General features: G+C 46.5%; 1 protein-coding gene across 1 annotated transcript in view; it reads right to left on the bottom strand.

Annotated features, from left to right (window-relative positions):
• Positions 1–14,488, bottom strand: part of ntn2 (netrin 2) — a 36,601-nt gene extending 22,113 nt beyond the window's left edge. The window contains exons 1-2 of the mRNA XM_068583798.1: positions 14,197–14,488; positions 3,589–4,858 (exon numbers count right to left, since the gene is read on the bottom strand). Of these exons, the coding sequence (XP_068439899.1) occupies positions 3,589–4,639 (1,051 nt within the window). The 5' untranslated portion in view covers positions 4,640–4,858; positions 14,197–14,488. The remainder of the gene's footprint in view (positions 1–3,588; positions 4,859–14,196) is intronic.
• Between the last annotated feature and the right edge of the window lie 2,712 nt (positions 14,489–17,200).

Here is a 17,200-nt window from a genome sequence, read left to right as displayed (position 1 = left end):
GCCCACCAAAAAACCTCGAGCCCCCACAAAAGGACTGAGACGTGGCTTTTCGACTTCAAAATCGTACTGTTCTGCTTCTCATTCATTAGAATCTATTCATCTGTTATGTAACGCGCAGTAACATTTTCGACGTGAAACCTAAACTGTGGGAATTTCCTTCAGGTGATGACATGGACTGCTGTAAAGTGAGGGTCTGCAGAGAATACTTATTTGGTTGATTGATTTAATTCGAAAGGAAACTCCTCTTGTGCAAAACAGAATATCATATCACTTCCCCATCGGACTCAATATGTCAAAACCTACTATTAAAAGTATTCAACACCACACCCAGACGTTGCCGCAGAGCAGGAACACCCAGCGCTGCAACTAACCGCTCACCTGCATTTCTGGCAAATTAGTCCAAATGGCTATTCAAACAGCCTTCATATGACCTCTGTGTTTAATGCTATGAATGCATACCAGTGTGCCTGGAGCAACACTGGGAGCGGACCAGGCCTGACTGGTCCATTAGGGATGGATGGTGTCTGGCCCTGTGCTCGTAGCGTCACAGAGCGGTACTGTGGACTTCCTGCGGCCCGAACGAGCAAAGGAAGCGATGAAGAACAGAACGGCTCGGTGCCTCAGCCAAACAGGGCCCGGAGTAGAGAGCTCCTACACCGCCATAAATTATCAACTACTCAGGATGTCACATTGTCGTTGACTCCACAAGAGGCCACTTCATTTTATGCAGTGACTTTGGCTGACACACTGTCTCACATTTTTAAGTCAACAAAGTATTTACATTTCAGCATCGGCCATGCCAGCAGAACAGCCAATACTCCATCGCAACCAGTAACCAAATAGCTCTTATCCATCTGTTTCCTCATTCTGTCCTGTGGCTCAAACTCCTGCAGATAAATCACAGCTTTTTCCATCATGTCTCCCTCAATACAAACAGACACGCTCCTTTACGAGGCTGCCCTCTCTGACTACTAGAGCAGGGATTTGTAAACCGATGTCTTGAGGCAGTATTCATGGCGAGGGAGGCGGCAGATGGGGCGTGTGTGTGCATGGCTTGTGTCTGGAGACAGTACACAAGCTTGCCAAGAGCACATACAGTAATCTTGGCATGGCAAACATTTACTAAGACCAGCAAACAATCAAACCAGCCTGTTAAAAAGAATGTTCTTGTAGTGCAGGGGAAAGATTAGAGTAACGCTCCGAGTGAGAGCAAAACGTAAAACCATCTTAACAATAATGTGTGAATAAGTGGTGAAATCGGCTACCAGGCACATGCTTTCTCAAGGATTGACAGACTGGCCGTGAGACAGCTATTGATTTGGCTCCACATCTGCCCACTCTGAATACCTCATTACCCACAAACCATCTCCCCGTCAGCTTAACCCCGTCACCACCCCACAAAGGATCATGATCCCCTTCAGACCTTACCTCTAACCCCAACACCCACAGGGCCTCACAAAGGCTCATGTGACACCTTTGGGACTCCTTGAATCTGCAACTTGCCCCTCTTACGCACTTGCCAAGGCTAAATACTTATACCTCGCTGCCATGGCGGCTCCCACGGCGGCTCTCACGGCAGCTCGCTTCAGAAAGAAAAGAGGGCGGTGGAATCAACAAGGGATGCATTTTAAGAACGGGTTTTAATATACGCTGGGGAGACCTTTTTAAAGGCTGTCCTGCTACTTTGAGGATACGTTGCAACAAGTTCCACCGGAGTCGGCTGTAAAGAGGCTTTTGGAACATGAAATTGGGGACATCTGGGAGAGACTTTTTGGCTTGTCCGGATGTGTGATCAGGTGTAGCGTGCAACTTGCTTTTACTGCCCCGTATCAACACGGATTAGGTCACCAGAGTTGGCCAGTGCAGCCAGACGGTTTAGTCCAGGAATTGTGGATGGAAGTGACATATTAATCCTGCCGAGAAGAACTCGACGGGAAGCGCGGGTGTAACATTTCGGAAACAGCTACGGGACATTTGAAAGAGGCCGTGTGCAAAAGTATGAGCACACTGAGGGACTTACAGGATATTGTTGTGGAAGGAGCTCGGTGCGTAATGTGTGTGAGTGTGTGCTCGTCTCTGAGAGCTGAGTAAGTGAGGGTGTCAAGGGTAGATGAGTAGCCAAAGTAAGGTAGTGTTGGCCTGAGAGGTTTCAGAGGACAGAGAGAGGGAATGTTGGCTCCATCGGCCGGTCGAAGGCTAAACTGGCTTCGCTCCTCTGGCCCTGTCACTCTCTCTCTTTTAAACAGATCTGGCACTGTTGAATGCTAAATATGATCTCATGCCAGCTCACAGGGCAATTACAACATGTTAAAAAATATACACTGTTTTTCAATGTTCTGCTCCTGTGTTTTTCTCTCTCTGGCTGTAATTTTATTTCATTACGGAGAAAGGTTGAAACAGGGACAGTGGTTTCTAAAATGGTTTTATTTTCCTATGCTAACAAATTTTTATGACAAGCTAAATTGACCTGAATTAAGTTCCACCTATGTCTATTTATACTAACATAGAAATGACCACCAAAGAAACATCCACACATTAGAGAATGTTTTCCTGCTGAAAACACGGCTAACATGGCACATGTCTAAAACCTTTGTACATCCATTAAACTAATATACGCACCAACTATCACATTAAAGCCTAATGCAGTACAAATGTAATCCATTTACATTAACAAAAATTGCCAGAGAAATTGCTCTAATTTTACTTGGCAAGCTTTCAGAGTACTTCTGGATGACTTTTGCCGAGTATGTCTTGAGGTGAAGGCAAACAGTGCCAAAAACATTCTTGGATGACTTGACCGTAGCGGTGTGCCAATGACTCGAGCTGTTGTCACCCAGTGTTTAGACTTGCTTGTGGAAAATAGTTTTTTTCATAGTCAAGTAATCATGATTTTTGTTAAGAATTGGGCTGTTTCTGAAGTGAGCGAGAGTAAACAGAAGGGGCTGATGGGAAATGCAAGGAAAAGGATGGGCCTTGTGTTTTGAGAGACGATGCCAAGCTCAACCACGATGTGCTACCAGAACTCCTCACCTGTACAAACACAAAGCCATCCGGTGTGTTCTGGCAAGACTTAATTACCCCTGTGACAGTCAAACACAGGTCACCACAGTTAAATCTCCTCTTTTCCGACTCCTTCTCGTTCCCTGTGTGAATGTGTAGAACTTGGATTTGCTTGCCGGACATTGATGACCTCATCTTGAGTGCAGGCGGTGAAGAGGTCATGACTCTAACCAACAAGGAAATAAACAACTTGTATTTTCAAATAATCTCCTATTTTCCATGCACTCATTGAGCTAAGAATTGTGCAGCTGAAGAAGACGCGGATTTCAGCAGATCAACAGCTCCGTTTGTACCGGTCACTGAACTGTTGTAAAAACAGCTAAAGAATATATTACGTTAATCCCACTTCATAATATTTTTTTATCCCCAATGCAACACATAAAGTTATGTGTGTCCTTTCAGAAACTCAGTTGTGCTATATCTACACTCTCAGCAGTGCATTGCTTGCAGGTAAAGTATGTTCCACATCACACCAACTGAAACATGTTAAAAGCACATAAAGAATGACCGATAGAGGGAAAGACTTACGCAGACACTCATTGGCCTCGCGGGCGTTGGCCCTCTGCCACGGCCGGTCGTAGTGAAAGGGCTTGCAGCGGTCACATTCAGGTCCCTCTGTGTTGTGCTTGCAGTCACACACCAGTTTGCCTTCCTTGTCTTTCAGACAGCGTGAGCCGTGTCCGTTGCATTTACACCTCCCGCCCACCTGGAAGTCTCCCACTGCATAGAAATAAGTAGGCAGCGTCGTTGTCACCGCCATGGGGTCGTCGTCCCTCCCTCCGCTGTTGCTTCCAGCCCCCAGCCCCAGCTCTCGGGGTAGCTGAGGCCGGCTGAAGACTACGCGGATGTCAGTGACAGTCACCCAGTCCTGGAGGACGGGGCTATTGTCAAAGTCTTTGCCGGAGGGCCGTCCATCCAGAGTGCTGAAAGCAATGAGTCCTCCAGACAGCGGGTAGAGGTCAGTGTGGCCATCTGTGCAGAGAGCCTCCTGCTCGTTCTGCTTGGTAATGGTTGCTTTGTTGGGCCGATTGTACATGCGCCGGCACTGTGAGGAGTAGAACTGGTAGGGCACCCAGGTCTTGCCGTAGTCCATGCTCTTGTGTATGGCCAGGGACTCGGGTCGCGGGGAGCAGAACTGCAGGCTGACGTAAGTGATCTCAAACTTTTTGCCGAGTGAAAGGGTGACGGTCACGTTGTGCGGCGAGGTGTTCAGATTCTCTGACTGCCAGCAGGTGAGGTTGTGTGCTGAGTTGAGGTCAGTGAGGTAGGAAGCAGGGTGGGCACGGCGAGGGTCAGCTGCATCGCAGATTTGGCACGAGCGCACAGAGGGCCGATCGTCGCCCCGCTCCACCACACTGCAGGAGCGGGACGCGGGCCGGCCACAGACGCTGGACACCATCACCTCCTTGCCGAAGGCAGCGTTAATGAACTCGGGGATACAGCGCCGGGCTGCGCCTGTGTCGTCATAGCAAGGGTCTGGCGGGGTCTGCTGCCCGGCGAAGGGATTGGCGGCACTGTGGGTGGAAGCTGAGCATGCCAGGAGGCACAGGCCCAGCAGGCACCTCCAGGGTTCCCTCATCCTGCTCAGAGGCCCTGAGCGCGAGTGTGTGTCTGCGTCTCTGCACGGATGAGTCTTTGTGTGTGTGTGTGTGTCCCCACGAGTCTGTCTGTGTAGACTTAAAGTTGTGCAGATGTGTCCGTCTGTGCGACTTTCCCCTATGTGTGTATACTTGTGAGTCCGTGGAAGGAGAGTGTCTGAGCTCGGTGACCCTTCACTTCAGGTTGACCAGAGTCCTTCCTGTAAGAGAGAGAAACAAACACAAAGGTCAATGTCGTAGACATACTTTTACCATAATAGGGTATAAAATAGAAAGTGGTGCTGATCTAATTCCACTGCAGAAAAAACAAGTGTGCATCTTCAAAATCAAATTATATTCGCCCTAAGAAAGGAAATGTTATTGAATCTTTTGTACTGTACAGTTACAAGTGAATGTTTTCATTGACTAAAAGCCTGTCAAAGGATAAGACAGTTAGCCAGGGGCCCCAAGAGAAAGGATGTGACCATTTAAAGAGAGACATTAGTGGCTGCAAGTCACTGCATCCTGAATTTTAATGCCGGCCTCTCATTCAGTACTTCCATTCAGGTCAAAACTGGCCAAGCCTTCTGGTCATGCTTGAGCAGCATGGCAGAAGTCACCCTATAATCTCTGGTCATGCTGCAAAGCAGTGGACCGTGTGTGACCCCAGTCAAACCTCTGCTTTGAGAGAGTGTCCAGAAAAAAAGGGAACTATTTCTTTATATGAAGACATGTCTCTACTTTTAAGCTCTTACTGATTTTTGCAGGGAATTTGACAGGAAATCAACCATAGCGACACCATTGTTCCACAGTGCCGACCTTGCAGAAGGCAGTATTATGCTCGTTCACCGAACCAGAAAATTCGCCAAAAGTGAGGATTATCCTCTACATTAGAAAAACTGAGGCTATGAGACTCCATTCAAGCCTTTCTAAGTCTCTGGGTCAAGATATGGTACCTGGATGACATCATTCATATGCTCACAGCTAGACGAGGGGCCTCTCAGTCCCAAAGAGAGAGGATTGAGGTGGGTGGGGTGGGGTGAATAAAACAGAGAAAGAGATGTTTATAGCCTGAGGCTTTTCCTTCCCTAATCCCCTTTTTACTTCCATGGGTGTCAAATCCAGAAGAGGCCCATTTGCAAACAGACAGCTGAAGGGTTGAGAAGGCACCCCAACCCTCTTTGCAAGGTATTTATTAAATTACAATGAATCCCACCCACCTCCTCTCACCCTCACTCTCCCTCTTATGCTACAGCATCCCTCTTCATCTTAGTAGAACAAAAGGCCGCCTCTGTATCCACTTCAGTCAAGCGGGGAAGGCAGACAGACGGATTTAAGAGGAGTCGGAAAAACAAAAGTTTGGTTCTTTTCTTATGTGAGGGGTCCTGAGCTAGCAACCCTCAGAAAAGGGCCCAGTGGCCTGGTAAATAGGACCACTCTTCTGTGCTCAAGTGCTTAAACCCAACCATGTGGCCTCTTCTCAAGCACAGATTGGGTGTTAAAGAAAAATAGTGTGAGGGAATTATACTGAGCACAAAAGACAGCGAGGAAGAAAATGATCCAAAGTGGAAGAACAACTGCTTCTTATGTCGATCCTAAAAAAAACAGAAGACGAAGACTACACAACATGTAAGATGTCTTTTTAAACTTTCCTGCTTTGTTTTGAACTATACTTGGGCTGAAGAGATAAGAGTAGATTTCCCGTCAAGTTTTGAAGTAATTTGAAAGACCTGAACATGAAAACCGTATTGAAAAAACATATTGCTATTACAATATTTAACATGTGAAAAATAGATTGCAGGGAATGGGCCAGCTCATAAATGATTGGAGGAGGAGCGGGCCTTGCCAGGACGGATAAGGACATTGATCAATGACATGTGTCTGAGGACGAGGAGGTTAAAGTGGGCACGCAGGAGGGAGTTCATCAGCCCAGGCACTCCATCAAAAGGCTGGCCGTGGTAAAGCTGGCGGCCCCGACACCCACTGGGGAGGGCATGGAGAGACGGCTGATAGAATTAGCAACTCATTAGCATCCAGGCCCAGCTTCCATCAGCAGCATGTTCATCCAAGAAAAGAGACAGTGGGGAGGCTCTGAGAGGGAAGAAGGGGGTGGGGAATTATGACAGGTGAGGGGGAAAAGACGAAGAGAGGGAATTATTCAGACTTATATTTGATGGGCATGTTGTTGAGCGAGGGAGAGAAAGTTCGAAAAGTTATTTTTTTTAAAGTCAGGAAACTACTTGACAGAATTAAGCGACTGGAAAAGAGGATAAACAGGCACGAGGAAGGAAGAGTTTCAGTAGATAAGAGCGAGGGGGAGAGAAACAGTGAGGGGCACGACAGTGATAAAGCAGAAATGACTGGATGGAGGGCGAGCGAGGACAGATATGAATGGAAGCAGTAGGAGAGAGAGGGAAAGTGACAGAGATTGAGGAAGGGAAGTACAAAATGAGAGGGGGAGAGATGGAGGGAGAAACAGACAGAGGAGACAGATTAAGGTGGAGGACGGCATCGGTCTGTGTCTGGACTTTGGATGACTAAATATGGTGCGGCCCGTGTGCTGCCGGGCCTGCTGGGAGATTCTTCCAGGGTCTGGTGCTGTCAGGCGCGTCTGGCAGATGAGCATGTAGGTTAAACAGAGCGAGAGCAGTGACAAGGCTGTTTAATTCCACTCTTTACGCCGTCTGAAATAGATGCTAGCCTCGCAGCAAGCCTTAACGCTTGTCTGAGACAGTCCAGCGACACTGTGCTCTGGCAACGTGCAGGGTTTTATTAAAAAGGTATTCTACAATGCTATTAACACTGCAGACTGTGAGCCAGCTCAACAAAACCTCTCCTGGATCCGTACGCTTTGCCAGGATGTTAGCACAGTGGTGTAGCTGGCTGACCTTTGAAATATACGAAGAATCTGTTTCAGCAAGAAAATGATTTGCTTTCAGCATCGACAGCGTGTTTAACAAGCCGCAAGTTCACCTCAGTAGGGGCATAGATTACCTTCCACTAAATGTGGTTAAAGTAGCAACAGCTGTAGGCTCACGTGTCTGTCTCTCCGAAGAAGACAATGAATAACACACAGAAGTGCTCAGTGGTATTGACCTTTGCATCAAACTCTAAGCAAAAAAGCAAATTAATGCATTCCCCAAACTATTCCTCTCAGAGTGATATCAACTCCTAATCTGAGTTTTCATTTCCATATTGGCTGCTCTTGTGTCCACATTTAGATCCCATAATGTCCCTTTAAAGTGGCACACAACCCTACCACCATATGGTATGTTAAAAGACAAACTGTATTTGTCGCCACACTCCTCGCAGTGGCTTAGCTGCTATAGGAACAAACAGCATATGCAATTCATCACTGCAACATTCCTCTGTGGATTAATGGCGTGGAAAATGGACTCGTGCTGACGTGCTACAATCCTCAGCAGCTAAATTACCGCAGCGTTAAATAATTTGCCCATTAGTAATACGGGCACAATATGTGAATGGATGAAAACATATGGGGCTTTTAGGGTGGAAGATCTCTGCAGAAGAAGCCATTTTGCTGCTGGAGCGTAGTCAATGGTCAAATTCACACAGTTAGAGAAGGTAGATGATAGAGAGCGAAAGAAAGGGACATTATATTAAATTCCCGCTCTTTTAGAGGTGGATGAGAGAGGCAGAAAGACAGCTAGAGAGAGAGAGAGAGAGAGAGAGAGAGAGAGAGAGAGAGAGAGAGAGAGAGAGAGAGAGACAGGAAGATGACAGGGTGGTCTGCTGGTTTCAGCAACGTTTTTTCAGCTTCTCCCTGTCACCGGGAGATCATCTCATGTTGAGTTGTCTCTCTTTCAAGCGTGGGCTTCTCTGTCAGAGTTCACAGATTAGGAAAACAGAAGTCGCTGAGAGGCTTTATTTGGCTTGGGTGTAGAGGAGGGGGCGCCATGGGAGGTGAGGATAGGAGAGGGACAGCTGAGCCACTTAGTATATCCCAAGTGGGAGCTTTTCATGCTGCTCTAGAGAGTTGGCGTGGTGGCCCCACTAAGACTGGGAGTGAATGGAGGTCTACGAGGTTGCTTCTCTTGGATGACAGCAAGCTGAGGCCCAAACTGGTTCCCTGCTGTCCCTGCAGCCTGCTGTACAGTAATCCCTGGTGGGGTTATTAGTGGCTGCCCACAGCCATGGAGGACTTTTTAATAGGCTAACAACAGGACCACCTCCATTCTCATTCTCATTATGGAAAGATGCATTGTATGAATATAAAGCAACAGCGAAGGCATCAACCAAGTGCCCCCCCCACCCCCTGTACACAGACTGCACAGTTTGAGGTTCTTGTTGACACTTTTCACCTGAATAACGTCTCAGCTCATGTGTGTCTAATCCAGAAATCTTATCCTGGATTATTTAAAAAAAACTTTTTCTTGAAGAATGACGGTTAATTGTCAAAAGATTAAGGGATTCACTTTCTGTTAATTGACTAATCAATTAATTAATTCTTTCAGCAGCAATCACATCATTACCATCTGTATCCATACACACACACACACACACACACACACACACACACACACACACACAATAGTTAAATAACCCCGTCCAGATGAGTCAACATGACTGACAGGCCTCAGGTAACAGGGGTCAGAAATTAGTGGCTTGAATTCCACTTGATGATGGCCGTCTCCCCAACGGTGACGACGATCCTGCTGTTTGTGTAAGTCTGCATGAGTGTGTGTGTGTGTGTTTGTGTGTGTGTGTGTGTGTGTGTGTGTGTGTGTGTGTGTGTGTTCCTCGCTGGCAATCATTAGGGATTGAGGAAGAGGGGAGGAGGAGCAGGGAGGGCCGAGGGCAGAAGGGGGTCAACTCTCACAGCTGAGAGCGTCATTAGCCGAGGATCACTGACACATTTTTAAAGTCTGCTGTTTTTGTTTTTTTGTTTTTGCTTTACTTTTATTCCACCCTTTGAAACTGTTCACAATCACTTCAAAGAGTTGCCATGCCAGAACTATAGTTGCTGTCCGTCAGCAGGATAATAATCCGATAACACACCTCAGGTTCTCGAGTGCTTGTCGGGCTAATCACAAAGCAAATTTTAAAAAAAGCATCATGGAACATATATATGAAATAATCTCTGCCTTTCCATCTCTGCCTCTGGCAGCAAGAGACACTGGAGGGAGAAAAGCAGAACGCCCAGCGGAGGAATGCAGCAGCTTCTGTGGCCAAGCCCACACGGCTGGCCCCGAGTCCAACAGCGGCTCTTTGAATCAACAGAACCTGATCCAGAACCGAACCGGAGGAGAGAACACAGACAGTGCAAGGTGGGATACGAGGTCGGGGCTAATCCTCACAGATTCAAAGGCAGGAAGTTGTATTAAGCTACCACTCTTTTTATTCATGCAAGTATACATTGTAATCCAAAGGCAGGAGAAAAATGCTGATCGGACAAGTTGTGTATTTTTCTGTTAATGAAGTGTTCTGTGAGGTCAGTGTTTTTGGTGAGAAAAAGGGAGGCGTAAGGGAGGCGTAAGGGAGGGGAAAAGACATGAGCGGGCCTAAAGTTCTGCACAACAGTGACTCACGTTCTGGGTTAAGCCTGGTTAATTAGTGAGACGCAAGACAAGACAGATATGTTTAATAAAGAGGGCTCTGTGTTTCATTTTCACACTGATTTTATGTCCCAACACATCTGAACACGGTTGTGTTTTCTGTAGCAAAATTGAACCGTGCTGCAGTTTGAGGTGTTTGTTTCCAATAAGAAAAAGTGAAGAAAAAAGGAGGCAAAGCACAAATGCCATGCCGAGTAATGAGTCAGATTTCCTTAAATTAAACTGCTATTAAAACTACTCAGCACATCCAAAAAAACTTCACTTCTGAATAAATTAAATTAAAGAATAAAGCTGTGAACTATAGGAGGAAAAAGTGGACTGACAGGGTGATGGAATTGGGGCGTGAAGGGACAAGAGTTCAAAGATTTATAGCCTCCAATGTCAAACTGTGATCTGCTTTCAAATACAAGAAATATTTCCTACATGTGCTGTCAAGATGCGGAGAGAAAGGGATGACACACCGCCCTGAGATGGTGGGCAGAGCCTCCGATTCATTCTCAGTGTTTAGTAGTAGAGGTTACAGTGATGATAAAGACATGCAAAGAAAATGCTGAAAGGTTCAAGTGTGCTGTTTTGAAAGTGTGTGGGTGAACCGAGGGCTCCTTGATTGAACATTTCCCATGGAGCCGAGCGTAACCCTGACCGCAGCTCTGCAGCAGTGTGGTTGGACAGGGAAGAGGCAGGTGAGCTGGATATGAGAGGAAGTAGCTCGTTTAGATGGATGGAAGGATTTAAGGAGAGGAGAGGTGAGCGCTCCCTTCAAAGCCCTTTGAAGGCTGGCTGCGGTAGGCAGCGTCGCGGTTTTCCCAAAAAGCCCCCCTGACAGGAAAACAGTCTCTCTTTTTTTCCATTGCACAAGAGCAACCTCTACCCCACAGCCGAAAGCAAGGACCCGCTTTGAACTCGCAGGGGGAAAAACCACAAATCATTTTATTAAGTGCTTAGAATACTCGCACGGTTGCGTACATTACACTTAAACACACACGTTGTTGACGGACCAACACATGCTCTCCACTCGTGTTTTTTTATTCCCAATATATGCGCTCACTCACACAGCAAGGCGCATTGTGAAGGATGCCAACGCGAATGGCTCATCAGAAAACTCCCTTTCCACTCGACCCCTGTTCCTCTCCTCCGCTCAGTCTTCTCCCTCAATGGTAACGCCAGCACAGACCGGCTGACCTTTACCGAAAGGTCGAAGGTCAGAGAAAAGGGGAAAGCACCCATTCATTGGTTCCCGCCCCACTGGCCGGCCGACATCATTTGTCTGAGAGTTAAAACCATTACAACTCACTGTGGAAAAATACATCTGTGTTGTGACGTGATAAGGCTCTGGTTGAGGTTTGGTTCGGTTTGGTCACAAATACACGGAGTCACGGTGGGAATTTACATTCCCCCAATACTTTTTGCTTCGGTGTGTTGGTCCAATCTATAGACCAACACACAAACCCCACACCAGCTGCAGGAGATCTTTGTCACAAGATTGTGATCCACGGTTTTGGGACGTTTTCTGAAATGACTGACGTTGTCATTCTTCTTTTAAGGATACTCTCTGCTAACAAGTCAGCATGTTTGCAAAGAGTTGGTCAATCGCTATTGTAACTTTATACTATACGCTAACCATGACTTTTTTTTATGTCTTTTTTTCTGGTATACAATACAACATGATGGTCTCTGTGCTCACATGCTGAATAAACTCGCAGCCGGCATATAAAGAACCGGGAGAGTCAAACACGCATCCAGTGAATTGTCAATCTGACGAGACAGAAAGCAGAAATCAGCTGTCAGCTCCGTATGTCTGAGAACTCACAGTTTGCCATCAGTACAGAAGACGTCTACTGTGTGTGTCCAAGTCAGAAAAGGATACTGATACACACTTTTGCGGACCTCACACACACACACACACACACACACACACACACACGCACATCACTCTGCATCTGGATGAAATGTGTGGCTGACACATCCAGGCCTGGCAGGGTGCAGGGAGTGGCAGGATGAAGCATGGGAATGTCTGCCGCTGGATCCTCCTCACGCAGTGAGAGACAGCTTGGGTGTCATGCTGACGAATGACAGGTATTTTAACAGGAAACATAAGCGCACACACACCCAATTTGTCACTTGTAGAGAAAACACTCGGCCACTTAAGGCAGCAAGACGGCGGTCTCACCTCTTTACTGGAGACAATGTAAGAGTTTGAGACTGAGGGTGTGTGGGTACTTTATCACCGTATCCAGGTCGAAATATAAAAATAATATCGAGGCTGGAAATCACCCGTAAGGGAAAGAACATCTAATTCCTACATGAGAAATTGAGTCAAATCCCAACGTTAAGACTGCAATTCCAGAAAAAGAGGAGTGGAATCAGGTGCCAGAGAAACATCTGTATTATGAAAGGTGATCATACGGATCTCACTGATTCACCAGCAGGTCATGAACAGAGCTAATTTTCCTAAATTGGCTCGAGATCATTTCTTCAAAATGACAAACGATTGACTAAAAAAAGGGGATGGAAACCCAGCGAAAAACAGAGGGAGAGAGAGAGAGGGCGAGAGAGAGAGAGAGAGAGAGAGAGAGAGAGAGAGATTACTTTGACTGTTGAAGCCATAGGAGAAAAATATATTGGATGTGTTGACTTTACTCGCTTAGTTGGACGGAGCCAGGAGTTCGGAGGAATCCGAGAAGAAAACGATCTGCTTTTGTTACTGAAGCTTTCTCCCAATCCATCCGCTTTTCTCTGGGGTTCATAAATACCATGACACAAGTGCGCGCACACACACACACACACACACACACACACACACACTGCCAGGAGTGAATCAAATCTGCACTACGTTGCCTTGGATTAGCTTCCACATCATGTGCCCTCGGCTGCTCCTGGCTCTACCTCCCTCTCTGTGTTATTGATGGAAGCAGTGAATGATGCAATTAAATAATGATGATTGATTTGCAAAAACAGGAAAGCAATTGCCAGATGAACAGCACCTCGCTTTTCCCACACGCATTCAACTCAAACACGTCGCCAGGCTCGGCGCTCTACATTCGCTCTGACCTGAGGGAACAGTGAGGATTCAGAGGCCTTCTCCGTGGACTGATTCCAGTCATTTGTGGTGAGAAGTAGGTCAAGTGGCTGACCCTGTTTCAGTCTGCAATGGGGGCATACTTTGAGTCTATTGAAGCAGTTAAGATAAGCAATCTGTATATGGGACTCTCGCTCACACTTCCAGGCTTGTTGCTGCTTGTGGGCAGAGAGTACGTGAGCTGAGAGAGAGCGTCCTGACTGAGATGCTTCCTGTCACACTTTGACCCCAGTGGGCCACACTGTCAAACCACGCTCATCATCACTTTAACCACAGAGGACATAACTTAAAGCTGACTTTTCTCTTATAAAGTTGCTCTCCAAAAACTATCTTGAATACTTGAAATGTTGTTGTTTTTTTCACACCGATGTTTTTTTCAATATGCAGGTAGCGTTAAAACGAAAAGGGAAAATATTAGAAGCGACAAACGCATTTGGAGACTTGGCCAGGGGTCTTGTCGAGGAAGACGGGAACCGAGAAGCGCGCTGCTTGCTTTGGCATCCGCACTTGGCTCTGGTTCCAAGTCACTATTAAAGCTCACTGGCTCCGTATAGTCCACCTCTTGTACCTCGTATTAAATCCTCGGCGCGGGCTGTTTTTCTTGCTTTTTGTTGTTGTTGCTCGCGACCCACGGGCTAGTTGTAAGCGGAGGAGGCTGACACCTGTCTGTGCATGCGTCCGCCGCTGCGCCCCGCTGATGCAGCGAACCAAACACCTACTTACAGTCACACGACCTCCGCCTATAATGAAGTAATGACAGTCATTGCCTTTATCGAAAACAACTGACAGGTAGCCTAATGGACGACCCGTCACAGCAAGCGTTATGAGACAATAAGTGGTGCGTAAAATTGGGATATTTTCCCTGTCAAATACTGACACAACAAAGAATAAACCAGAAACTTACCCTAGTGTCAAGTCGTGAATGTCGCTGTCTTTGAATGTGAAAAAGGGACGTCCCCCAGAGACCCACGCCAATTAGCCTGAAGGTTGCCCCGCATCAGAAATGGTCCTCTCCAAACGATGAAGTGTCTCGTGTTTCTCACACACGCGTCGTTAAAATGTTAAAGAGAGACGCGTCGGCCGAGAGGAGGTGGACCACTGCATCCGCGCCCGCAGCTCAAACCGACTGAAAGCCGTCCAGTACATCCATAGGTTGTAAAGCGAGCCCGAGGTTGGCTACTCCCCGTTAAAATCAAACCCAGATTTCCCCCAACCATGGATGCGCGCGCGCGCGGAGAGAGAGAGAGAGAGAGAGAGAGAGAGAGAGAGAGAGAGAGAGAGAGAGAGAGAGAGAGAGAGAGAGAGGGGTCTAAATATTCCACTGTGTTCTGGGTTTTGTTAACTTCAGTTTCATTTTACCTGCAACTTTGGTGACGCGTGTAATTTACTTGTGTCGCCAGATTCACGCGCAAACGAACACGAGCGCTTGACCAAACGACTCGCTTGCTTCAACATTTGCTCTTTCTCAAACAACTCCACTGCTCTCACTTTTACAACAAATACCTCCGCCGCTTTACGGACTGATTCTCACTGGGCTGCCTGCTCCAAATGCCCCATGGCTGGCTTTGTTCACAGGCAGCCATATGGAGGTCGTAATGAGAACACAACGCTGAACCTGTTGAAGAATAGTAGCTCTCGCGGGGCTCCAGGGCCCGCAGAAACATGAGGCAGATACAGAATGTTCTTATTTATTAATCCTAATAATAGTGGAGCACATGTTGGATGTATTAGCGCATCGTCTGTGCGTCAAGGCAACATCAATGTTAACGCTTTAAAGGCCTTATTAATGAGTAATAATAAAAAGCAAAGCATCAATTAAAAAATATTATTGTATTGGCTCGTGGTTGCATCATGATGATGGCAGTGCGTGTGTGTGTGTGTGTGTGAGAGAGAGAGAGAGAGAGAGAGAGAGAGAGAGAGAGAGAGAGAGAGAGAGAGAGAGAGAGAGAGAGAGAGAGAGAGAGAGAGAGAGAGAGCGTTGGCACAGACAATGCGGCCCTGCGCCTTCGGCCGTGACAGCAGCACATTAGCTCATTAACTGCATGCATATGGCTTTAGCCTCTTAAAGAGCAACACTTACATCTGGTTCGTCATGATGAGTGTTTGCAATTGTATGTCGCCTATCAGAGGAGGGCGTGCGTAAAAGCGCACTGGGAAGGTCACTGGTTTACGCGGGGACATCTTTTTTTGACGTCAGTGTTAGACTCATGAACCCTGTTAGTCTCACTGACACGACATACAGCAGTGGGAGAACATACGTGGAGACGTTCATAGTAATATTGTCTCAGCCAATCTCATCTGACAAGAACAATATTGTAAATGCGTGTAGAATAACAGGTTGTAAAACCAGTCCAGTGGAGGCACACACGGCCACAATCCGCTTAATGCATTCCGTCCATGTATGCGCGGCAGCCCGCGTGTTGCTCTCCGTGTTATTGCAGGTGCCGCCTTTCCACCGGCGGGTCATTATTCGAGACTCACGGCCGATCAAATCCCGAGCACCTCCCGGCTCCGCTGTAAGCTGATCAACATTCCTCCTGTATTTGCTGCACCATCCTCTCGGGGTAACAGCCCGGCCTGGCCCGGGACCGAGTCATTCATCTCAAAACAAAGAGCGTTTAAATATGTATTCAAACCCCGCGGATAATTTGAGATAATACGCATTAACCCCGATCCTGAGTGTGTGTGTGTGTGTGTGTGTGTGTGTGTGTGTGTGTGTGTGTGTGTGTGTGTGTGTGTGTGTGTGTGTGTGTGTGTGTGTGTGTGTGTGTGTTTGTGTGTGTGTGTGTGTGTGACACACCTGCAGCCGACACTAATTAACGGTGGCAGTGACGCAATGGGACAGAAATCAAATGAAGAAGACACCGCGCCTTAATGGGTTTAAACACAAAGGGGGAGGTGGTGCCAGCTTCATGAAAAGCAGGCTACAATTCATTCAATTGAATCAAATTTGAGACAAAAATAAATTAGTTATTGTAAAGAATTACATGATTATTCGGATCGTAAAAAAAACGTGACACATTTTCTTGCCATCTCTACATTTATCTGCCATCAGACTATATTTGTTTTTACGACTCTTCTTGCGCTTTATTTATTAAATCAGACTTTATATAGTTTTATGTTCATTCGGTTTATTTTCCCTGAATGTAAAGCGCGTTATGTCGCATTCTCTTTTCACGAAAGGTGTCATAATAAAGCATTATTACACTTTTTTAATAATGTATTTGTCTGAACCCAATTTATTATTTAAAATGCTCCACTCCTTGACAATTAAAACAAATATGTTCGTGGGCTTCACAGGAATCTAAATTAGTTTCACATGAATCTTTATTATTATCTTCTATTACATTTCCCTCCTGGTGTTTATTTCTATTAACAGGAACTTCCTGAAATCTCTCATGGTGTGATGCAGCAAACACACTGTTATCATTTGCTTTATATGTTTTCAATTAAAACGAGAGTGAAGAGAACAACTGGAACCATCGCGGCAGGCTTTCAATAAATTGCTCCAACTGAGTTTCGTGGAATGGAACAACATGCTGCACATCTTTAGTTCAGTAACACAACGACACAATGACACATTGTGCTGTCAGCCTCTCTCAGCTCATCTGTGCAGATATGCAGTCAGTGACAGTATAATGTTCACGAGAATCCTCCACACAGGGCCAATTTTGATGCGTTTCTGTGAAATAAAAGGCAGCCACTAATCTAGTTAGATTACCTCTCCAATTACAACTGGGGGAGATTAGACTGCATTAAAGACATAATGAAAGAAAGCCAGACTAACAACAGGCAACACACTCACTTGCTGTCAGAAGGGATCCAGGCGGGGAGCTCTCCTCGGTCCTTTAGACTTGTTACTTGGATGAGTTGTGCTGATTTTTGTCTACAAAACAAGCCTCAAGTGG

Source organism: Clinocottus analis, unplaced genomic scaffold, assembly GCF_023055335.1.
Source record: "Clinocottus analis isolate CAN_PGR_092001 unplaced genomic scaffold, fCliAna1.0.p SCAF_19, whole genome shotgun sequence".
Classification (NCBI taxonomy): domain Eukaryota; kingdom Metazoa; phylum Chordata; class Actinopteri; order Perciformes; family Cottidae; genus Clinocottus; species Clinocottus analis.
The sequence above is the reverse complement of the archived record's forward strand: the minus strand, read 5'-3'. Positions and strand labels throughout refer to the sequence as shown.